The sequence below is a fragment of the Vidua chalybeata genome, chromosome 3, assembly GCF_026979565.1.
Source record: "Vidua chalybeata isolate OUT-0048 chromosome 3, bVidCha1 merged haplotype, whole genome shotgun sequence".
Taxonomy (NCBI): Eukaryota; Metazoa; Chordata; class Aves; order Passeriformes; family Viduidae; genus Vidua; species Vidua chalybeata.
Window position 1 is genome coordinate 84,323,174 of NC_071532.1, and position 21,266 is coordinate 84,344,439.

General features: G+C 36.7%; 1 protein-coding gene across 3 annotated transcripts in view; it reads right to left on the reverse strand.

The window, feature by feature from the left end:
- SMAP1 (small ArfGAP 1) overlaps nt 1-21,266 on the reverse strand; it is a 90,565-nt gene that overhangs the window by 53,038 nt on the left and 16,261 nt on the right. For all 3 annotated transcript variants that reach the window (XM_053938067.1, XM_053938069.1, XM_053938068.1), the window contains exons 2-4: nt 10,380-10,513; nt 9,595-9,680; nt 6,547-6,622 (exon numbers count right to left, since the gene is read on the reverse strand). In XM_053938067.1, coding sequence (XP_053794042.1) covers nt 6,547-6,622; nt 9,595-9,680; nt 10,380-10,513 — 296 coding nt within the window. The remainder of the gene's footprint in view (nt 1-6,546; nt 6,623-9,594; nt 9,681-10,379; nt 10,514-21,266) is intronic.

A 21,266-nucleotide genomic window follows, 5' to 3' on the forward strand; every position in this document is an offset into this window, starting at 1 on the left:
AAATACAGATATATTTAATAGACTTTAGAAAAACATATTTTTTCACAATTCTAACCCAGAACATCCACACCTATTGCTGCCCACTTTTTTTTAGGTTATTTATTTTCTCCTTTTGATAACCACCTCTCTGAGATATTAGAGAGAGTCACCATGGCTTAGTTAAATGTTGACACTAGGTAAACAAAGCAGATGCTTTTAATCTCTTACTGAATTGCCCTCCATTTCTCCTGTCCAGCCTAACCAGTGTTTTCTGCATTTGTTCCAGGGAAAATTTAGTGAGAATTTCCCTGCACTTCAGAACACCTTCTTTTCCCCTAAGTGGCTTGCTTGGCTGCATGCAAGATCATTTACATTTTCATGATCCATGTTAAACTGGCAAGGTAGTCACTAGAGATTTCATCTTTGGCAAAGTTTTGTTTACTTGGACATAGCAACTTGTAGCTATGTGGTCCAGCTGTGTGAAGTACTTATGGAAGTGGGGAAAACAAGACTCTGCATGTAGGAGCTACTGGGAATGCAGCTGGCTTACTGAAAATCCAGTCTGGCTTCTCCAACTCCTTCATTTATTCCACTGCTTGGCAAAGTGCTGCTGAAGGGCTGTCACTTGTGGTACACCCAGGCACTGATACTAGGGCAAACACTATTTAACTTCTTCAGTAATAAGCCATGCAGTGGTGCAGAGTACAGGTTTGCAAAGGGTACAAACAGGAGGAGTGGTTCATGCACTAATAGAGGTGTACTGCCATTCAGGGCACCACTAACAGGATGGGCCATGAGGAGTCACCTGATGTTCAAAGGAAAGCGCCAAGCCTTGCACCATATGGTGGTGCAGTAGCTTCATGCACCAGTATGGGGTCAGTATCAAGTGGATGGAAAGCAGATTTGCAAAAAAGGACCTGGAGGTCCTGGTGGACAAGCTGGATGTGAGCTTGCACCATGGCCAATTCTGGGCTCACAAGTACAGGAGAGACAAGGGCACACTGAAGCAAGTCCAGCAAAGACACACTAAGATGATTAAAGGACTGGAGCACCTTTCAGACAAGGAAAGGCTTAGTGAGTTCAGATTGTTTAGTCTGGAGGAAAGAAAACTGGAGGGTGGGGAATGAGCAGGGAACAAAGACTAAACCAGACAGACTGTTGCCTTTGACATTCAGAAACAGGACCAAGAGGCACTGAACATAAACTGAAACAGAGGAAACTCCACTGAAACATAAGAATAAATTTCTTTCATTCTTTTACTCTGGAGGTCATTGAATACTGGAACAGGTCCCCCAGAGAGGTCTTGGAGTCTCCAGCCCTGGAGATATTCAAAACTCAATTCTATAGGGGACTCAACAACCTGTTCTAGATGATTCTTACTTGGAGCAGGATGATGTCCAAGGGTTGCTTCCAACCCTAGCTATTCTGCTATTTTGTAATTTAACCCATTTCTAACAAAATTATCTTGAAAATAATTTACCCTGCTTTCCCTATCCCTGCCTTCAAGTCATAATTCTTGTAGGGAATTCAGTGCCCCCTGTTGATGCCTATCTTGACTAGCATATTTTAAAAACACTTCCTATCACTTGATTCCGAAGTTTTTCATAGACCACGAAAAACCCCAGTAAGTTTACTGCACTTTTGCGAGAGGTAACTGGTAACCACTCCCTCCACAATAATGACTGCATGCTTCTGAATGCTGGCTACTAGAAACTGAAGTGTTCATGTGCCCTTTCATACCCAAATTTGTATATCTTAAGATGCCTACCTAACATATTTTAGTGCAGTAAATGTATTACAGATTTCATCTCCTTTAAGATAACTTTCTGGAAAGTGTGTCATCACAATCTCTAAATGCACAGCACATTTTAGCCAGTTGCCTAACTTCAAACTTCTTAAATTATACACAATGTCTTAGGAAAACATGTAAAATGTAGACCCATAATTCTTTTCCTTCAGTGAACTTAAGAGTTACATGAAACTTCTGCTCCATACATAATTCATACCCTTTCTTAAATACAGAAACTTCGTTTTCTATTCTCTAAACATTGTCAGGATAGTGGAATAGATTGTACCAGTTCAAAATTTTTGAGACTGAAAGTATTTGAAATCTACTTCAGCTGAATCATCATCCAGCCTGAATAAAGTGATTCCTATATGCATTCTCCTATATACTTATTTTTATTAAAAGCTGTAGAGATTGTTTATGATGATACCTACATAGCTAACCTTTATCCTCACTCAACACAGTGACCTCACTGCTTTTCCTCATTACTTATATGCCATAAAGGGTCATAAAAAAAACAACAGTTGAAGAAAGATTGTCTTTTTACAGGTTTTATTTTACATTAAAGGGGAGGTGCTTTTTTTTTTTTTTATTCACTTTCCCTGCTTTAAGCTTGATTTCCTGAATCTCTGTGCAACTTTAGTAAACTTTTAACTTAGCAGCATACAGACAGGGTCAAATTCAATTATTAGGGTTGTGAATCACAAAAAACTTCTTTAGTGCAGTCCTGTGTCTCAAGGAGTAACCCCAGCAGTTCTTACTGCATATTCTAGAACAACATGTTCTAGACAGATTTTACTCTTTCTGAAAGCTTGGTTCTAAAAATTACACATTTCCTCTTTATTTATTGATAAATTGTAATCATCTACTTCAAAGCTGAAAGAGTCCTCTAGGCCAGTAATTTTTGAAGATCCTTAGTAACTCCACAAAACCTAAAACAAGGATTTGCCACTTCTCTTGGCCACTGCATCTAAGATCATGAACCTCATTAACATCTGTTCCTCCACATAACCAGATGCATAGCTCTGGTAAATATTTGGGACTCAATACAGAGATTGTCAGTCAAGATGAATACTCTGTTTAGATATTACTTTCATAAAACCCCACACTCCAGAGCATTTCTCCATGGCTCATATTTTCCTCACTTCTATTTATTGCAATCATTCTGAAAAGGTCCATCAAGTCATTTATTTAAGCATACAAGTTCAGACTCCTGGGGAAAGGTGTTTGTCTAATTGTAAGCTGTGCTCTTTCAAGAGTGTTCCAGGAGACAATAAACTAAAGGAGCATAAGCAATTTCTAATGAGAGTCCAAAGCAAACAAAAGGTTTAACAGTCTTCAGGACTAAGATGGTTATAGACCAAACAGTTCTGCAAACTTTACCCTTTAGTTCTAGGATTGCTGTGTACAAAAAAACCCTATGATGAATATAAAAGGATTTATGGGTGCTTCAAAGTGATGATCAAGTACAATTCTGAAGTGGAACAGTATTCCCAGTTTCATGTCTGTACTACCTGAAGGATAGTTTTATCATCCAAAATCACCTCTTGTGACTTGAACTATAGCAAAACTGTCTGTTGTTAACTACAGAAGCAATGCAAGCTCCCACTTGCATTTTAGAAGCTTTCAAGAATAAATTCAGTCAAAAAGCACAGCATATTGCACAGGAAACTGTTCTTGTTACTGTATCTTAGATGCACCATTTATAAAGATGCCCTAATTGTTTCACTACTATGTGAAGTTCAATTTACTGGATTCTATGCTGTACTTTACATCATTCATAACTTATGCCTAAAAATTGAGAATGAGGTCAGGCAGAAAATTAATTCCACGACAACAGTATTATGCTGAAGATATTTAAAATACATTTACTTGCCAATAGCTATTGCTGCTCCTAAGCTGATTTTTCAAAGAACAAAACCAGTTCTTTCCAATAAACAATACCACATCTCATGTGTTATTCACAGGACAAATATACACACATTGTTCCAGGGTATTAGCCTCTGAGCTAATTTCTGTAAATTAGCCACAAGCCTGTGCTGGGTCTAAGCAAGAAAATGAGAGTAACTATTTATTGATAATCCACTTAAAACAGCTGAGTAAATTATACCACACATTTAGTCCTAAACAGTGATACAGAACAAGCATCTCACATTTTTCCAAAAATGATGCATCAGAAAACTGAGATAATATGCATTTTAATAGATTGAAAAGATTTTTAAAGTCCAGTTGCTTTCAGTCAGCATTAGATTATTCTAATGCATATTTGATTTTTACTTAAATGCACTATTCTATTTAAAATGTAACTAGCCAATAAAATCACAGATGCCTTTTTTGCCCACAGCTTTATCCTTCATCACTTTTTAGTGAACCATGAAAAAAAAAATCATACTTACATATTTTTAGTCTGCATGCTAGCACTAACTCTGCACTAGCTAACTTTGCTATTATACTGTGCAACCCTAAAAATCAAACTTAGTAATACAACAGTCTTGTCAGAAAAGAAAAGATCTTCTATACTTAATAAAAAAATTAAAAATTTGCAAAAAAATACATTTGTAACTCATTGTAACAAATGAATCCTGACAGTCAAAAACTGAACCTTGATATATACTCCTGGGCTTCAAAACACAGAATACAAACACAGAGATGTAGACAAACTTGAAAAGCTTATGAACCCACAAAAATCACACAAAGAGAAATACTGTACTGCATGTTTTAAAATAATCTATTTAAAACAACTTTTATGCTACAGGAAGCTTTTACCACAAGCAACTTGCAACAGTGGATGAAATCTGGGAAAGCCCCTTAAATTTTCACATGCCACTTCAGTGAAATTACCACTAAGAAAAAATACCTTAGGCATTGCAAACCTCTTTCTGCACTTCTGTATCATCTGCTTGTACCTAGAAAGGATTCATTTTACCAAAAGACAATCTACATATGCATCTCTAACTTAAATTAGTCCTAATCCAAGCTGAAGGCATTTCCATTTCAAAGGTGACAACAAAAAGTGTGCTAAAAAGCTCATGTGTCCCACCAAGAATACTAATTTTGATTAAAAATAGGGTACAAGATGGTCTTTGCAAAAGTAAGTAGAGCAAAGAAATTTTCCGGAAAAGCAGAAATGCAGAGTACCAGACAAGCAGAATGGAGGCTCAGCTTCACCTTTTCTTCTTGTTCCTTGTCAGGCCCAGGCCCAGCAGAAAAACTATCACTGAACAGCAGGTGCAGCACAATAGGCACACGTGAGCTGGGCCAGGGCCGGAGCCAGGGAGGATAACCCAGCACAAGCATCAGACAACAGGAGGTGCTACGCTAGTCCAGCTCATTTACTATTGTGTACTTTTAGCATCTGCCATAACTGTGGCTACAGACTGTCCACCTCAAACCTGATGCCTTGTAGTCTTTAACAAACACAGGCGACTCTGAAAGTGTATGACTCACCTGTTGCTAAAATATTTTACTATCAGATTTTGTTCTCAGAAAGATCATGCCGTTTATACGAGTCAACGAAAGAAAAGCCCACACAGGAAGAAAGTACTCAGCAGTAACATATATGTATCTCTTCAGCTTGTCTGGATGCTATCCTTGCTGCTATGGCAGGTAAGTGATTCATCTTACTCTGCAATATGATAAAGCTGATTACTCCTTCAAACATATTAAGGCAGGAGTGAACTGCTACGTTAGACACCAAGGTTCTCTATTTAGAAAGATCTTGAGTGTCTTTAAAACTTTTTTAAGAAGTATAATTTTAAACTCTTCTTTCTAGTTTCTATTTTGGAATAAAAGTAAAGAAGGGCAACCCATTTGTAATTCAAACCAAATTGTATCTTACATCTTAAGAGAAGCAATTTTCCTCCAGGTCAACAGTACTTACTGAAATACTCTTCTGTTTGCTTTTTTTAACCCTTCTAAAACAAAACCATTGTTCAAAGATCCACTTTCTCAAATGGGAAATGCAGCATAAGCTCTCATGCTTTACACCTACACTTGCACTTGTCCCTGTAAAAGTTCACTGCCTATTAAGGCAGAGTAGTAAAGCTATATGTCAGGCCATACTTAAATAAAGCAGGTACACAGCTGTGTATGTTTAAACATAAATAGAACTATAGGATGAAAAGTGCATGAACTAGATGATGTATCCCAGATACAGATGTATCAAAAAAACAAACAAACAAACCTAAGAAGACGCTGAACTTCAGTAAAGGTGCAAATTCTCGAAACTCCTTTGCCAGAGAAGCACTCACCAACTTACTGTAGTGAACACACAGCTACAGGATTTAATGGCAGGCTCATTGTACTGCCTGTGTTTGCTACTACAGTGCACCTCACCACAAGCAACAGCCTGGAATTCAGCAGAAGAAGGGCTCAAAACACCCTAGGATTTCTCATCAAGGTTTACAGAGAATGAGGGAAGACCATTTATGTCACCATAATTTGCAATCCTATCTTACCCTTGTAACATGGAAAAAGATAAATAAAAAAGACTCAAACTATACCGTTAAAGAAATACCCATAAGTGAAAACCACAATATAAAGCATCATAAATAAGACACCTGTTGGATCATAATGCTTTGCTGATGTAAATGGAATAGACAGTGTAGGTAAAACTTAAGGAACCTAGGAATAGTCTTCAAAATATAGAGAAGAAAGCACTTAACTCTGAGTCAAATGGTTTTCAAATGTAAAAGACATTTTAACACGCATAATGTTTGCTACATTTCTCTTACATAGCTTTCAAAAAAAGGTGTCAGTTCTTGGTTAAAGTGTTTACTTACATTGAAGGCATTAACTGCATTTTTATCATAATACTTCTTCTTTTCATACTTATCCCTGATGAAAAATTCCACAGCTCTGAAGTAGGTAGTTTAAGGAAGATATGCATTCATATAAATAGTAATATCAACCACTCTACACAGAACAACTGCTGCTGCAGTGCCCAAAGTGAGCTTCTTTGTACTACACAAAATTAATCAGTTTAATCTCTGAAGAAAACAATATGAGAAAGATATAAGTATAAGTATATATAAGTATATACTTATATATATATATAAGTATATATAAGTATATATAAGTAACTCAGTGTTTCACAATTAGGGTATTTTCACCTGGTATTTATAATCTACATGGCTGTAGGACTGAAAATACTTGAACAATGGTACTCATATGTGGCAAATAATTATAGTTTACCATCTTAACTTGGGAAAAAATACTTTTTCTTCATAAAAGAGATGAAATATATGTACCTGTTCTCTGATTTGCATGTTATACCATTTATCAAATGCTGATCATAAACACTTCTCCAAGATCACTAAGTCCTCCATGAGAGTCTCCTGTTAAAACAAACATCCCTGTGGAAGGGGAAAAAAAGCCAAAACAACTAGTGATAAAAAGATATTGAAGCAAAGATGGAAGTAGCAGCAAGCATATTGCTGTAGAAAACCAGAACTGACAACTGAATAGCTCAAATGCAAAAAAGACAGCTAGTTTTCCTCAATTATTCTCTCAGCTTCATAAAGCAGCTCATCCAAAGCAGTGTGAATTCTTTCCATTTAGTAAAGCTGACTCTCTAGGATCTGAAGAATAAATTTTAACTACTTTGTCCAGCAATGTGATTATCCATTCAAAAACTGATATTGTAACTGTGGAAGCTCAGACTCGTTGGCTCAAACTTCCAAAGCATTTTTCCGCAATCGATGGAAGGACACCCTTAAGCGCCACATACTGTGTCCTAGGATTAACACTGAATTCAGAGCACTCAGTCTCTTCTGTGCATCAAATTATATTGTCAAAAATCATAGCTTCAAACTGTATGCAAATGTTACCTGAAGACAATTTCATAAAAGTTACAAAAATCAAAACACTGCTTTCCACTTCTTTCCGAATTTATATAAATTGCAAAGGGCTTCCTGAGCACTTTGAAGGTACAATTGTATTAGTACTAATAGTGCGAAAAAATTATTTACTGTTGGAAAAAATAGTTTTCAACAGGAAACTAAAGCTGCCATACAAAAAAAAAATCATAATTATCCTGAAAGTTAGTTTCTACATTACAGAAATTAATTTTTTCTTCCCTGCCAAGTACCAGGAAAGAAAAAAAAAAAAGGCTTAGAAAGGTCACTCTTGTGATTAAGAAGCAGAAATGAGGAGGGATCTTTAGCAGAAGACTTTGGGTAGATCCCACAAACACATTCCTCCTGTGTCTCCACTTTACTACCTTAAAACTAGAATATATTTATACTGCTACAGGAATTTAAACACTAATACAGATGAACATATACAAAATTGATCATCACATGCAAAATATTTTCAACGTTTATCCAAAATAATGAAGAATATTCACAAGCAGAACACTGATGACACATACTAAGCATCACTACTATTTTGTAGTGATACAATGGGCAAATAAAAAAGGCAAAAAACATCCATAACACAACAGCTCGTCATGAATGCCAAGTCGGTAAGTAGGTGCCAAAGTTATGGGAAAACTGATAAATAAAGCAGAAATTGTTGCAATTACCTCTCATGGCAGTGCAGTGTTAATAAAGAAAACACAGGCAATTAAGTATATTCAGTTAACTAAGTCCACAACTATTCAAAAAGGTACGTAATTAATTCAAGGCATACAGTGTGAAAAAAAATTATTTTCAAAGTCTAAAAATTAGACTTTTGGTCTGATCTGAGAAGAAAAGCTTAAAGCATTATTACTTCTCCTGCAGTAGCACCAGTGAATTTAAGTTAACTTCAACAAAAAAAATATACATCTTCAAGACCCATTTTGGGATAAGTTTTAGTCAAAATATTTCAATCATACGGCTAAAATAAAGTTACAGAATATTACAGCTAGAATACTATGGTGCTATCTGATTCTTTTCGTATGTTTAATGCAAAGGCTACTAAAATATGAAAAAAGTATCTGTGTTGCTCAAGTGCATTTTTTTAATGAGGAGTCTAATTCTTCCAAAAAAAGAAATCCTCTGTCATAACATATCAAGTGCAGTATCTAATAAACAGAAGAACCAGAATCATCTTTGTATACAGCAAATTTAGATCAAATTACAACTAAGTCTGTTTATCAGCTCCTGTAGCTGGGCAAAGACTCAGCTCCCTTAAGAGCAGGTGTTTAGGATCTCATTATAATTAAAGAGTTACAGTAAGATCAGGTGAAGCAAATCCTACCTATGGAGTAACTTCACTAAATCAAGAAAAAAATCCCAGATTTAAATTAATGTCATTATTATCCTAGTGATTCAGTAAAGGTATTTTGTGAGTTATTTATTGCCAGCAGACGGTTTTTCTTCCAACCCTTCCTGTCCAGGTACACAATGATAACCACACACAAACACAACTGGCAGCCCTCAGAGACCTTGGGTTTATTTATGTATTCCCATGCAGTCACCTAGAGAAAGAAATCCATGCTTCACTGGAGTAAGATGCAATGGCTTATTTTACTGTAGCATTCAGCTCATTATTTGCTGATCAAATGCTTCTAAATTTCAGATGGCAGTTACTCAAGACAAAGAAAATATTCAAGAGCTCTCCAATATCACTCTAACTTCCTACATACAAGAAATTTATGAAGTCACCTCTTCTGAAAGCAAAAATAAATGGTGCTTGCCAAATCTCATTACGAAGTAGATTTGCTGTGACTGAAGTGATTTAAATCTTTTCTGAACTGTTCTCAACTTTCACTGTCATTTCTTATACAACAATATCAATGAAATAAATAGCATAAGCTGACAAATGTAGCAGTTCCTTGAAACACTCATAACATCTCAATTGCATTAAAAGTCATTTCAATGTGAAAGCCAAAACAAAAAGGATACTGATCTGTTTGAGGTCTTCGGAAGTTCTCTGGCAGATTGGCTTCATAGAGTAGTCTTGCTTTAGTATTTCCCATTTCCTGCATGCACTGGGGAAAAGTGGTAGAAAACAGTTCATGTCTGTCAATAGTTTAAACTCTGAAACAGTGAGAATGCTACTGTGGAGTGCTTAAATGACATTACAAGTTTCTAACTTGGAGACCTCCCTGTTACCATAGGTCTTGGGAGATATGACCATGGCACAGGAGGGCTGCCTGCCCAGACTTGATGGACAAAGCTAGCAACATAGATCCTGTTTGCAGTGTAAACTAACCCATCCAGGGAAAGACAAGCTTTGACCTCTCAGGATGGCTCTTCAGACCAGGAAGACAAAGAGTAATAAAATTTGCCTGATGGCAGGAAGAGGCTTCAGACTGGAACATACCTGGAAGAGTCAGTGCTTGATACATCAAAAGAACACCAACAGGCATCACACAGATATGCGAGTGCTACTGTCCTGTCCCTTACTAAAAAAGCTTACAACACTTTTTCTACAAATACAACCAAGAAGTAGTTTTCAGAGTCCCTGGGGTAAGGTAGAATACCTCTAAAATGATACAGAAATGAGAGGTAAACCAACTTCTGAAGAGAGTTTTATGAATGTAGGCTCACTACAGTAGAAGTATGATACATGCAAAAGCTAATAGGACTGTAAAACATGTAAGGGGGGCATCATGATAAATGCAAATCCTTTCAGAAGTTCTCCTGACATCCTTTCCAAACTGGAAACATATTTGAAGATATTTTACCTGTATTTGCTCTGGCGTCCATTGATCCAAGTTGACAGACTTGACCCTTGATATATGAACCCCAAGATTTCGATGTATTCCAGCACATCTGATGCAGATAAAAACACCAGTGTTCCAAGAAGCCCATCTTGGTCCTAAAAGGAATGGGGAAATAAATAAATTATTTTCAAAATTCCACATACTGTGAGGATTTTCTCTGGCATAATTCTATACCGACAACGTGAACGAAGAGGCTTGAATAAAGGCTCACCTCTGCCTCTCTAGAATATCTATCACTTTTAACAATTTCCAGTGTTAACAATTTTATTCACAGATTTCTACTTCTAAATAATGTCACAAAACATTAACTAGTCAGATGTATCTAGAAAGTTGTATGTTGCATCCACCTCCGAAACAATACAACAAACAAAATTTCTAAAGTTGGCTTACTAGCAGTAAGATTTTTGCTTGCATCTTGAATAATTTTTATGGCTCAGATGAAGCATCAACAGAAACCAGTAGAAGTTGCTCAATTTAAAAGCTTCTTAAGACATGCATCTGTACTTAACTTGAAATTAACTGCAGGGCAATCTTATATTAATGCAACAAATACCTCATATAGCACAGGCTCTACAACAGTAGCATGCAAGCTCTTAGGAAATGATTATACAGAGATTTGCAAAACCAACTGATAAAAATATCCATCTAAGAATGGTGGAAAACTGAGTATGTTCAATATTCTTGATTTCTAAACTACCATTTACAGCCAAATGGATTTTCTAACAGAATCAGGCTGATTTATTAACCACCATTGTTTCTCAACTGTGCTGGCATGTTGAGACAGTTAAAGTATGCTGGCCTGAATTTTCACGGTGACACTTAGGATTTTTCACTTGAAACTACTATTCATTCTCTAAACACATAGATATCATTTTATTCCAGCCCTGTACATCACCACTGTTAAAACTACTACTTTGAAGTCCATCTAGTTCAGAGCTCTAAGGAGTTAAAAGATTAAATAATTACCATCAAAAGCAAGAAGGCACATTGAAGAGTTGGAAAACATTTCAAGCAGTTAGTTTGTGCATTTGTATGACAGATGTGCTCCTAGACCACTCCTGCAACTGCAGCCATTTGCATTTCAATATCAATATATTGTATGAACACTTTCCTGGGACCTACAGAAGAGCTTTAAGCTTCCCTCTCCTGATCTTTTGCTTAGGACTGTGTTGGTTTGACCTGGCAAACACTCATAGAGCTGCTCATTCACTCTCCTCTCCTACAGAACAGGGAGAAAAGAGCAGGAAGGTGAGAAGACTTGCAGATTGAGATAACAGTTTAATAAGTGAAGCAAAAACTGCAGACAAAAGGGGGAAAAAAAGAAAAGAAAGTATTTCTTCATTACTTCCCATGGCCAGGCAGCTGTCCAGCCACTTCCTAAAAAGCTATGCTTCAGCACCCACAACACTTGTTTTGAACACCACCATAACCAACATTGTCCTTTCTTCCCTTCCTTGAGCACTTTATCACATGGCATAGAGGTCAATTTGAGTCAGCAGACATCTCAGCTGCACTTCCCGCCCACCCATTATTCAGCCTTTAAACTCTGGGGAACAGAAGGAGAAAAGCGAAGTTCTGATAGTGTTCAAGCAATAGCCAAAATAAGGAAGCAGGAGAAATCCTTTCAGTTAGATTCCATTCTTTAGAATTGGTATTCGAAAATCCCAAGACACATTCACACATTCCCTCATTTGCTCAAGAAGCATTACTCTTACTAGTAGAAATACTAGCATTATTTTGCATAATCACCTTGCTTTTAATTTATCTTGCTCAATATCTCAAAAAGTCAGAATACTTGATGTCCACTGCTTGACCTTTAAGACCATAATCATTAAAATGACTGGCAGCCTTCAAAGGAAGTGCTACTATCATAAAATTTGATTTCAAGGGTCAAAAGATCTAGGAATTACGCACCAAAACTAACACATCTTTTCCCATATGACTATTTTATGTTACAACCACTACTAGTCAGGTAAGAATGGTGAGACTCTTTGCAATGTGTCTTAAATACTTCAACAACTAGCAACCTATTGATCTGCCTTTTTATTTCCCCCTATAAAACACTACAGACACAAAATACTCACTCTTACACTTGGTAGATTTTTATTACAAGAAGTCTCACTTAAAATTTATACCACTTTTAGTTTTAGTGCTCCAGGATAGAGTTTTGCAGGTCATTTTCCTCAACCTATTAATCAAGTTTCAGCTAAAATAGTGCACCAGAAGAAACTTAATAAAAAAACCTTCATAGCCACTCCACTAAGGTAGATCAAGTACTTCAGTTCATGCAAAAGATTAATCTAGCCATGACAGTTTAGAAAGAGATAAGATAAAGTCTTGTGTACCCAACAGCTTCTCCAGTTTTCCCCTTGAAGTAACCCATGTGCCTTCTAAAAACTGGAGCCAGTTTGATCAGGTTACTAGGGACAAGAAGGTGTTTAACTATAGCACCTGTGTGCTGTCCAAGTTTCTATCCCTATAGGGTGTTTACACAACCACTATGAACATTTTACCACAAATGAGTTTGTACAACTACACATCACATGAATTTCCTATTCTCCAAGTACTGCCTCAGCTATGAGATCCCAGACAGGCAAATTCTACATTAATGAGACAAGACTGGAAGGAGGACTTGACATGACTGAAGTCTAAATAAATTAAGGGAGAGATTATTAATTGTAGTTAAAGTATTACACTTGAAACTTTGTTAAAAAGTACAACTTTTGAAGTAGATGGCTTTCTCCTGAAAAAGAGTAGTTTTATATTTCCCCAAAAGCTCGAATTTCATTAATTAGTACTTATTTATGAAATAAATTTTGGAAATCAAATCTATTCAAGCAATGAAGGAACAAATTAAACAGTGGAATAACAGGCAAACCTGAGGCCAGATAAAAATATTCATGTGTAACCTCTGAATTTAATTCTGAGTAATGACAATATGCAATATTAAACACTTTAAATGAAAAATGTTTTCATTAATCTAAATCAATCATAACCACAGTTAAGCACTAGGCAAGAGAAAACATTTTCTGTGTGTTCATCATACCAACTATGCTTGGACTTAACCAAACAGTCAACTAAAGCCTAGTCTGCAGACATTTCTGTGTGAAAAATGTTTAACAGTAATTCAGAGTGATTCAATAAACAATTTACAGTTTTGTCAAGGATCCTTATTTCTCAACACAGAAAATATTTTGCACTAACAGAAATATTTACAGGTTTCTTTTTGTTGGGTCCTTAAAGATATTTGGTTTCCTTTAGAAAAAAATTCAAGAGTAACCTGGTTTAACTACTGCATGTATTTTTGCTAGGCAATTAAGAAGACAGATATTTGGCTTCAGAAATGAAGACTGGACATCAAGAATCTTGGTGACTGCTATTTTCTACTATTTAAAACACCTTTACATATCATTAGTTACGCTATCTTACCTACCAAGAACTGCACTATACACTGCAACTTGAGTCAGCCAAAAATAACACAAAATACTTGTCATGTTTGATGTAAGTTTTTATAGAATTGTAATTTTGTTCTTCTGAAAGTAATTTGAATTTACTAGAAGTGTCAACGTGCACTAGAGCAGCTTGCTGCACCACTCCAATATAAAAATACACTTAAAGTTATTTCTTCAATCATCTAAGATATAGACAATTGCTCAAAAATATTTTCAGTCTCTTTCATCCTTTACTAAAGTTAATTTTAGGAAAAAGGCCATAGGACTGAAAATGACCAATATTTATACTAGACTATATACTAGAATACTGTGAAGTCCCTGGAATACTGCCCAGATGAACAAAGGAATAAACTTCAGCAACCCAAAGACAGATTGCTGCTTCCAAGAGAAGAATCAATTTTTTTTCTTCATGCTAAACTTTCTTTTCCATATTTCTATACATCATCTACTGGTTAGACCTAAATTCCTATTTCAGTTCTTAGCTGGTGGTTGTGAAGGTGTGTGCTGTCTTGCAGAGAAATCATGACAAGATTCTGAATGCACTAGGTCATATACAATTTAAAGAATCCTTAAAATAACTAGGTTATTTTTTAGGCGTACAAGGTTTATTGCCTGTATTTAGTCTTACTGACAACTGCAATTTAGTTGCCTTCATAAAAAGGAGCGATGAATTTTGACTGGAAATTTAAACACAGCACAAATGCAAGTTTCTTGTAAGAGCTAAACAGAAAGGTGGATTTGAGCCATCATATAGCTTCACAAATTAATTTGGAGTCTTGGCTTACATGTTAAATGAAAAGCACCAAGCAACATTTCCCAGTATTGGGCTTGGCTGGGATGGAGTTAATTTGCTGAATTGCAGCTCCTATGGAGATATGTTTTAGATTTGTGACCAAAACAGTGCTGGTAACAGTAATGCTTTGGCTACAGCTGGACAGTGCTTGCACAGTCAAGGATTGCTTTTCTATCCCTACCCAGCAGGCAGGGAGTGGGCAAGAGGCCAGGAGGGAAGAATCAGGGACATCACAAATATATATCAGAATTCAATCAGGTGCATAGAAACCGCACTAATTGTGACATATTTAAGGTATTTAAAGAGTCCTTTATTAGAGACCATCTGGGTTCTAAGAATGAAATAATTATGTAGCCACCAAGAAACAATGTAGCCTGTTATATCTTTAAGTTTTCAGAGGTTTTAGATAACTCATGAATTTAAGAAAAATCCTGGAGATTTTATTTCTAGTTATAGTAGACTTCCATGCCAGTACAGTTATTGTGTAGAACCAACATTCTCCCTACTCTCAGAAATATCTACAGCTAATAAAAAAACTGTGAACATTTCAAAAACCAACTTCAGCTGTTTAAAACTTAAGCAATAAAAAGCTTGAAAGCAATTTACATAATTTTAGCTAAAATTCTTCAGATAAGTTGATTTCAAGCCAATTTTTAAATTGCTGGAAAAGTTATCCAATCTCACATGCCATTCTTTCATTCTAAAGTGCACATCAAAGTGTGAATTCTGTGAAAAAGGCATCGTTTTTACATATTCTCTGGTGAGGCGAAAGCTTTTTTCTCAACATATTTCAAAGTCTTTCCCACTTTTCCCTCACACTTTCCTTTTTTCAGGATACGTCTTTTGATGACAGATTTCTCCTTTGTATTATTTAAACTGGACTCATACCTCGCATATGCTTAATGTTTGTGCACATACTCCCAAATACCACTTTCTTCTCTGTCCCCATTAACTCACTCAGTAAGGACCATGTGTTCTGTTCCATTATTTTAGAAATAAGCTGACTGAAGAAGCCACAATAAAAATTCATACATTGCTGACAAACCCTCCTAATGCACTTCTACATGATACAACCATCCATTTATGAGTACAGCTGACATACATCTTTGGGCCAGCATAATTATAGGAACTGTAATGCTGAAGCTGGTATAATGCATTGTCAAAGGAAATAAAACACAAAGTACATTAGTGTTTGTATGTCCAAGATTTAAGTTTTACTCCAACTGCTCAAGCTTTATTTTGCACAGCACACGTATAGTACTGCATCAGGTACAAAACAAGGCTTACACAGTACAGTTCATTTAAAATGATGAGGAAAAAGTACTTTTCTCATAATTCCAAAAAATGTGAAAGCCTCATATACTAACTGCATATGAATCCAAGCAGTCAATACAGTGCGAAGCATTGCTTTAGCTCTCCATTTGCTTAGTTGAAAAAATCTTTTAACTCTTTTAAACATCTCAGTCAGCACTCCATTCTCTACTCAGCTTCGAGCTGCAGTTAGAAATTAGCAAGAAATATTATACACTATCAGGCAAGACTGGGCCAGAGTAGGAGAACCTGTCACACAAACATGCTAGGAAAAAAAAAAAAAAAAGTAATACAAAAAAGCAAGCAGCAGAGACCAGAACAGAACAAACTAAAAAAGAGGCAAAAGAAAATGAAAATTATTTGAACATGACATAACTGGGAGACATCCACAAAAGAGCAAGAGTAAGGTCACTGCAGATTTGACTACAAAGTCGAATGATGATGGTTGCTTCCCTTATTACAGCAATTCAGAGTTTACTTCCCTCCACCAGTCCCCCACCATCTGTTCAGCTTTCTGTAACTGCAGTTAATACTGAAACACTCCTTTTGCTCAATACAGGTACTGACCCCTCTCACCAACCATCTCAAGTTATAGAGAGAACACAGATGTCTGCATTGGGGTGAAAAGAGCAAGCATGAAGCCTTTCAATTTTACACGTGTCAAAGAGAAGGACAACCGTTTTACATCTCAGCAAACAATTCTCTATCCTTTACAATATGTGCATAAAACCAGCTCGCCAGGAAACTAGCAAGTTTTGAGACAAAGTTTTAAATGAAAAAAGCTTGTCAAAACTAGCTTTAAATATGATAGAGGCACATAAACACAAAGTTAGTTTTCACTTTACATTCTTGCAGTTACCAGTTAGAAATTCTACAAGGAAGCCAAGTACTACACATAACAGAGTACTAACTTCACATCTCTAATATTGTCTGTAGCAAACTTATCTTGAGCCAACATCTTTAAAAACTTCTGACAGACTACAATTCCTTTTTTCTCTCAACAGCACCTTGCCTGTCCTTTACCCATATATGCAGTGAAGTTACTTTAACTCTCATTTGTTTCCCCAAATCCTGCTGCTGTTTGACAGACTTGATTTCCCAAAGAACTGGCTCCATCTTGTGGAACTGAGAATTAACTACAAGAAAATCTTCACACCTCACTCATCCCGAGTGGCTCTTAGTTCCCAAAAACTATCACTTTTGGCCAAAGAAAGCCTCAGTTGTTGCATCAATCCACGCATACCTATGCAGCGCTCTCTCTCTTTGCATTACCCCCACACCCAATTCATACTGCTCAAGTGTTCTGCTACTCAAGATTTCAACTAAATTAGGAAAGACTGTATTTCAAAAATATCTGTAAGATACAAATAAAGATTGTGAACAGGAGACAAGCACCCTTCCATAGCAGGTAGAGAGAAAAGAAGGAACACAAGTAAGCAGCAGTTGTATTTTATGCAATTCAATTCAATACAAGAAGAGTCAACACAAAACAGTCCCTTCTCCAGTGGCAACTTAGGGAAGAATAAAAGAACAAGGCAGAACTTAGAGATTCCTCCAAGTTTCTCTGCTCAAAATATAACACATTAGAGACAGCAATTAAATCAAAATAATACTGAAGTGCTCCAAACAAATAATTTACTATCATGCTTTTTCAGTCTAATCCTGCTGGTTCAAAGACCATCTCTTACTAGTTTCATTGGCAGTTGCTAAGTTTTTCATACAAAAAGTAGATCCACCATCTCCATTTCTGATTCATAGACTCCTGGGCTCGATGGGGTGGGGGGGATTGAAACAAATCCTGCAAGAAAACACCACCCACCCACACCCAAGACAAAAAGCTTAATTGCAATATTAAGGTTCACTGAAAGATTTTGTGAATTAAGCAAACCTTTGAAAGAATAAAGTATCTTGCATAAAGATCTTGAAGCAAAGGAAATCATGCAAGAACCACAGTACAAGACTCTTTATTCTACTAAATGTTCTTTAAGGTCCTTGAACCTTAAGTCTTTTGAGACTACAGATAAAGGACTATTTACTCATCACTTGATCCAATGAATTTAGTTTCTGATTAAACAGAACAAATAGCCTGAAGCATGTTTTCATATCACATCTACTCCAACATTCAGCATAACTTCCCTTACAGTAGAAGAGGCTTCCTTGCTTTATTTCCATACATATGACTGGGAAAACCACACAAGCTCAGTCTTTATGTGCTTTTGAGGTGTCGAAGTATGCAGTAAAATACTTTTTGATATAAACAAAGGCAACAAAGGGCATAAATGGTAGTTGTTAGCAGTCTCCCACAGCTGGCTTAGTAAGCTTGTGTTCAGAGAGTCAAGACCAGAATTTGAGAACTTAAAATTTACCACATTTAGAAAAGTGTGACAGGAACTCACACAAGAACTGTTTGTAACAGGCTGTTTTTATATTTTTAAGTAAAGTCAAACTCAACAGCACAAAATTCTCTGAAGGCAGACAACTCAAAGTACACTGTTCCAGAGCCCAGCTTAATAGCAGCTAGATTCATGTGGTTCAAGGTATACTGCAGAAACAGTGGGAAGACAAGCCTTAGAAGCATTGCTTAGCTATTTTTAGCCAGTGTCTCATAGGTGGTAAAGAATTTCAAGGACAGAATTCCTCCAAGTTTGTGTTTTGGTTTGGATAACCATTTTTCATGAAAGCCATAAAAAAAAATCCATTGAGTGCAGACCTATTCATAACTCCAAATAGGCTCTTTAGAAGTACCATGAATGAAACTCTTCCCCTGCACAACTCTGTCCCACCTCTATTAGTCAGAGAGAGAAATATGTATCAGTTTCAATTATTCCTTCAGCTCACTTATGCACTTGCTTCTGTAGCATCAAAAATTGCTAAAAACATTTCAAAGAAATTTCAAGTGCTGTATCAAGCCTCACCTAGAAAAGAAGTACCGTGGCATGAATGTTCCTTCAATTCTATGTTTGAGCCAGAAAATCAAGTGGCTTCATAACAACTTTAATTCTGGAATGTATCCAAGTAATTTCAAACAGCAAAAGCTTTATACAGAAAATTAAGTGTGGAATATGAAAGTGCAGTTTGTAAATCAGAGGACTGGTTGGTTACATTAGCTATCAGAGATATACAGGTAATGTCAGTTTATTCTTGAAATGAACAGGTCTTTTTCTTGTCTAACAGCCATTTGGCACAAGCAATCTAGTAAGATAACAAAGCAAAATAATTTTGTTTTGCTTTTTTAACAAATTCCTTTTCCAAAATAAAGTCATTTTTTCAAATATTAGGTGATTATAAGACATAAAAGCTAAGTTGTGAAATAAAATACAATATTTAGAGTTCACCATAAAGTTATATACACAAATACACAGTTGATCCCTCCTCATGTAAATTACAAGAAAAAGGAGATTATGATGGGTTTTTCTGAATTGTTCCCCAAAGACCTCCTATTTATCTTAGAAATCAGATGACAGGATTTAAAAAGAACACCTACCTCATTAAAACACTTATTTTTAATGAAAATATCAGTTTAACTCAGTGTTTTGCAATGCAACTTCCTTTAAAACCATCTCCCAAAGTCTGCATTCCTGACTTGGAAGTACTTCACACTTCAGATACTACCCAGGTAAGCAGAATCATAAGCAATGTCTGAATTGTCAAGAGAGAAGTTCCTGACCTTTGGCTGGCAACCACGTGTGGATAGCCTGAGCATGTGTGACTGTACAGGGAGAACACATGGACACAGCCACAGCACTCCTACCAGCCTTGTGGGTGCTACTGCACCACTTTACTTTGGAAAGTAAAGTCAGTGCCCCAAGTATCAGAGATGACAGGGGTGCCAACCCTGGTCCATTCAATAACCTAACAGCTTCAGAAATAAAATTTCAATTTGGCTAAGAGGTAGCACTCCAATTTTATTCTGCCTGCTCACTCGTGAAGAGAAAGACTGCTTGTGTCAGAGTTCAGGCTGCAAGAACAAGGTGTGCAAGCTGTCATTTCCTGTTAGCAGCATTTGGTACTTTCTAAAACAGAGGGTTATGTAGCATATTACAGTATTAGCAGGAAGCCTCTGGAGCAGGTCTTGACTGCAATTTTTCCCTTGTCAGCAAGGAAATGCTAAAACACTGTTTTAAGTTTACAATTTATATTCCTTTTATATGCAGAAATAAAAGGAAAATTGGCAACAGTGAGCTCTTACAAAATGTTTTCATAAGCTGATAGCTAAGCATTAAGTAAAAGCATCACTGAAAAGAAAAAGAAATTTATAAATCTACACTATTTTGTTAGGATGTATCAAACCCTCTGCACACCCAGGCAAAAGATAAAGATTATATAAGCCCCTGCCTCAAAAAAACCCTTCAGTAAGTAATTGAAGTTCTTCCTTTAACCATGACAAAAACCCCAGAGATATGATTTGTCTGCAAGACAGGCTTATAATGTAGCCTGTTTGCCATAAACAAGAATGAACCTTTCTCTACCAGAGACATTATCTAGCAATTGCATTAATCAGCTTTCCTTTACCTTTTTTCCTCAAATATAACTGAAGAGATCCTTAAGTGAACACTCCACAAACTATACAAGCTCTGTGCAGTCCTCAGTGACTCCAGAAATGTGCTTTCTCATACACAACAAAGAAGGTAAATGTACTCCCTTAATCCCTCCAAGAAGAACCTAAATTTGAAAAAAGATGCAGAGGAATCAGAGACTGAAGTTTCTTTATCCAAGAGCCATAAAATCAGAGTCTTTAAGTTTGGAAAAGACATCTTAAAGGTCCACCATTAACCAAGCATGGCCAAGTACCACATCTACCTGTTCTTTAATACTTCCAGGGATAAAGATTCAGCACTTCAGGCAGTGGAGCTGGGCAGCCTGTTCCAATGCCTGACCAACTTTTCAGATAAGAAATCTTCCCCAATATCTCATCTATACCTTCCCTGGCACAATTTGAGGCCACTTCCTCCTGTCCTGTCACTGGCTGCCTGGGAGAAAGGACCAACCTTCACCCGGCTACCTCCTTTCAGAGAATTGCAGAGAGTGATTAGGGCTCCCCTGAGCCTCCTCCTCTCCACGCTAAACAACCACAGCTCCCTCAGTTGCTCCTCACAGGACTGGTATTCCAGACCCTTCACCAGCTCTGCTGCCCTTCTCTAGACTCACTCCAGCACCTCAGTGTCCTTCATGTAGTGAGGGGCCCAGAACTGGACAGGATTTGAGGTGCAGCCCCACCAGTGACAAGCAAAGAGGGACAATCACTGCCTTGGTCCTGCTGGCCACACTATTACTGATACAGGCCAGGATGCC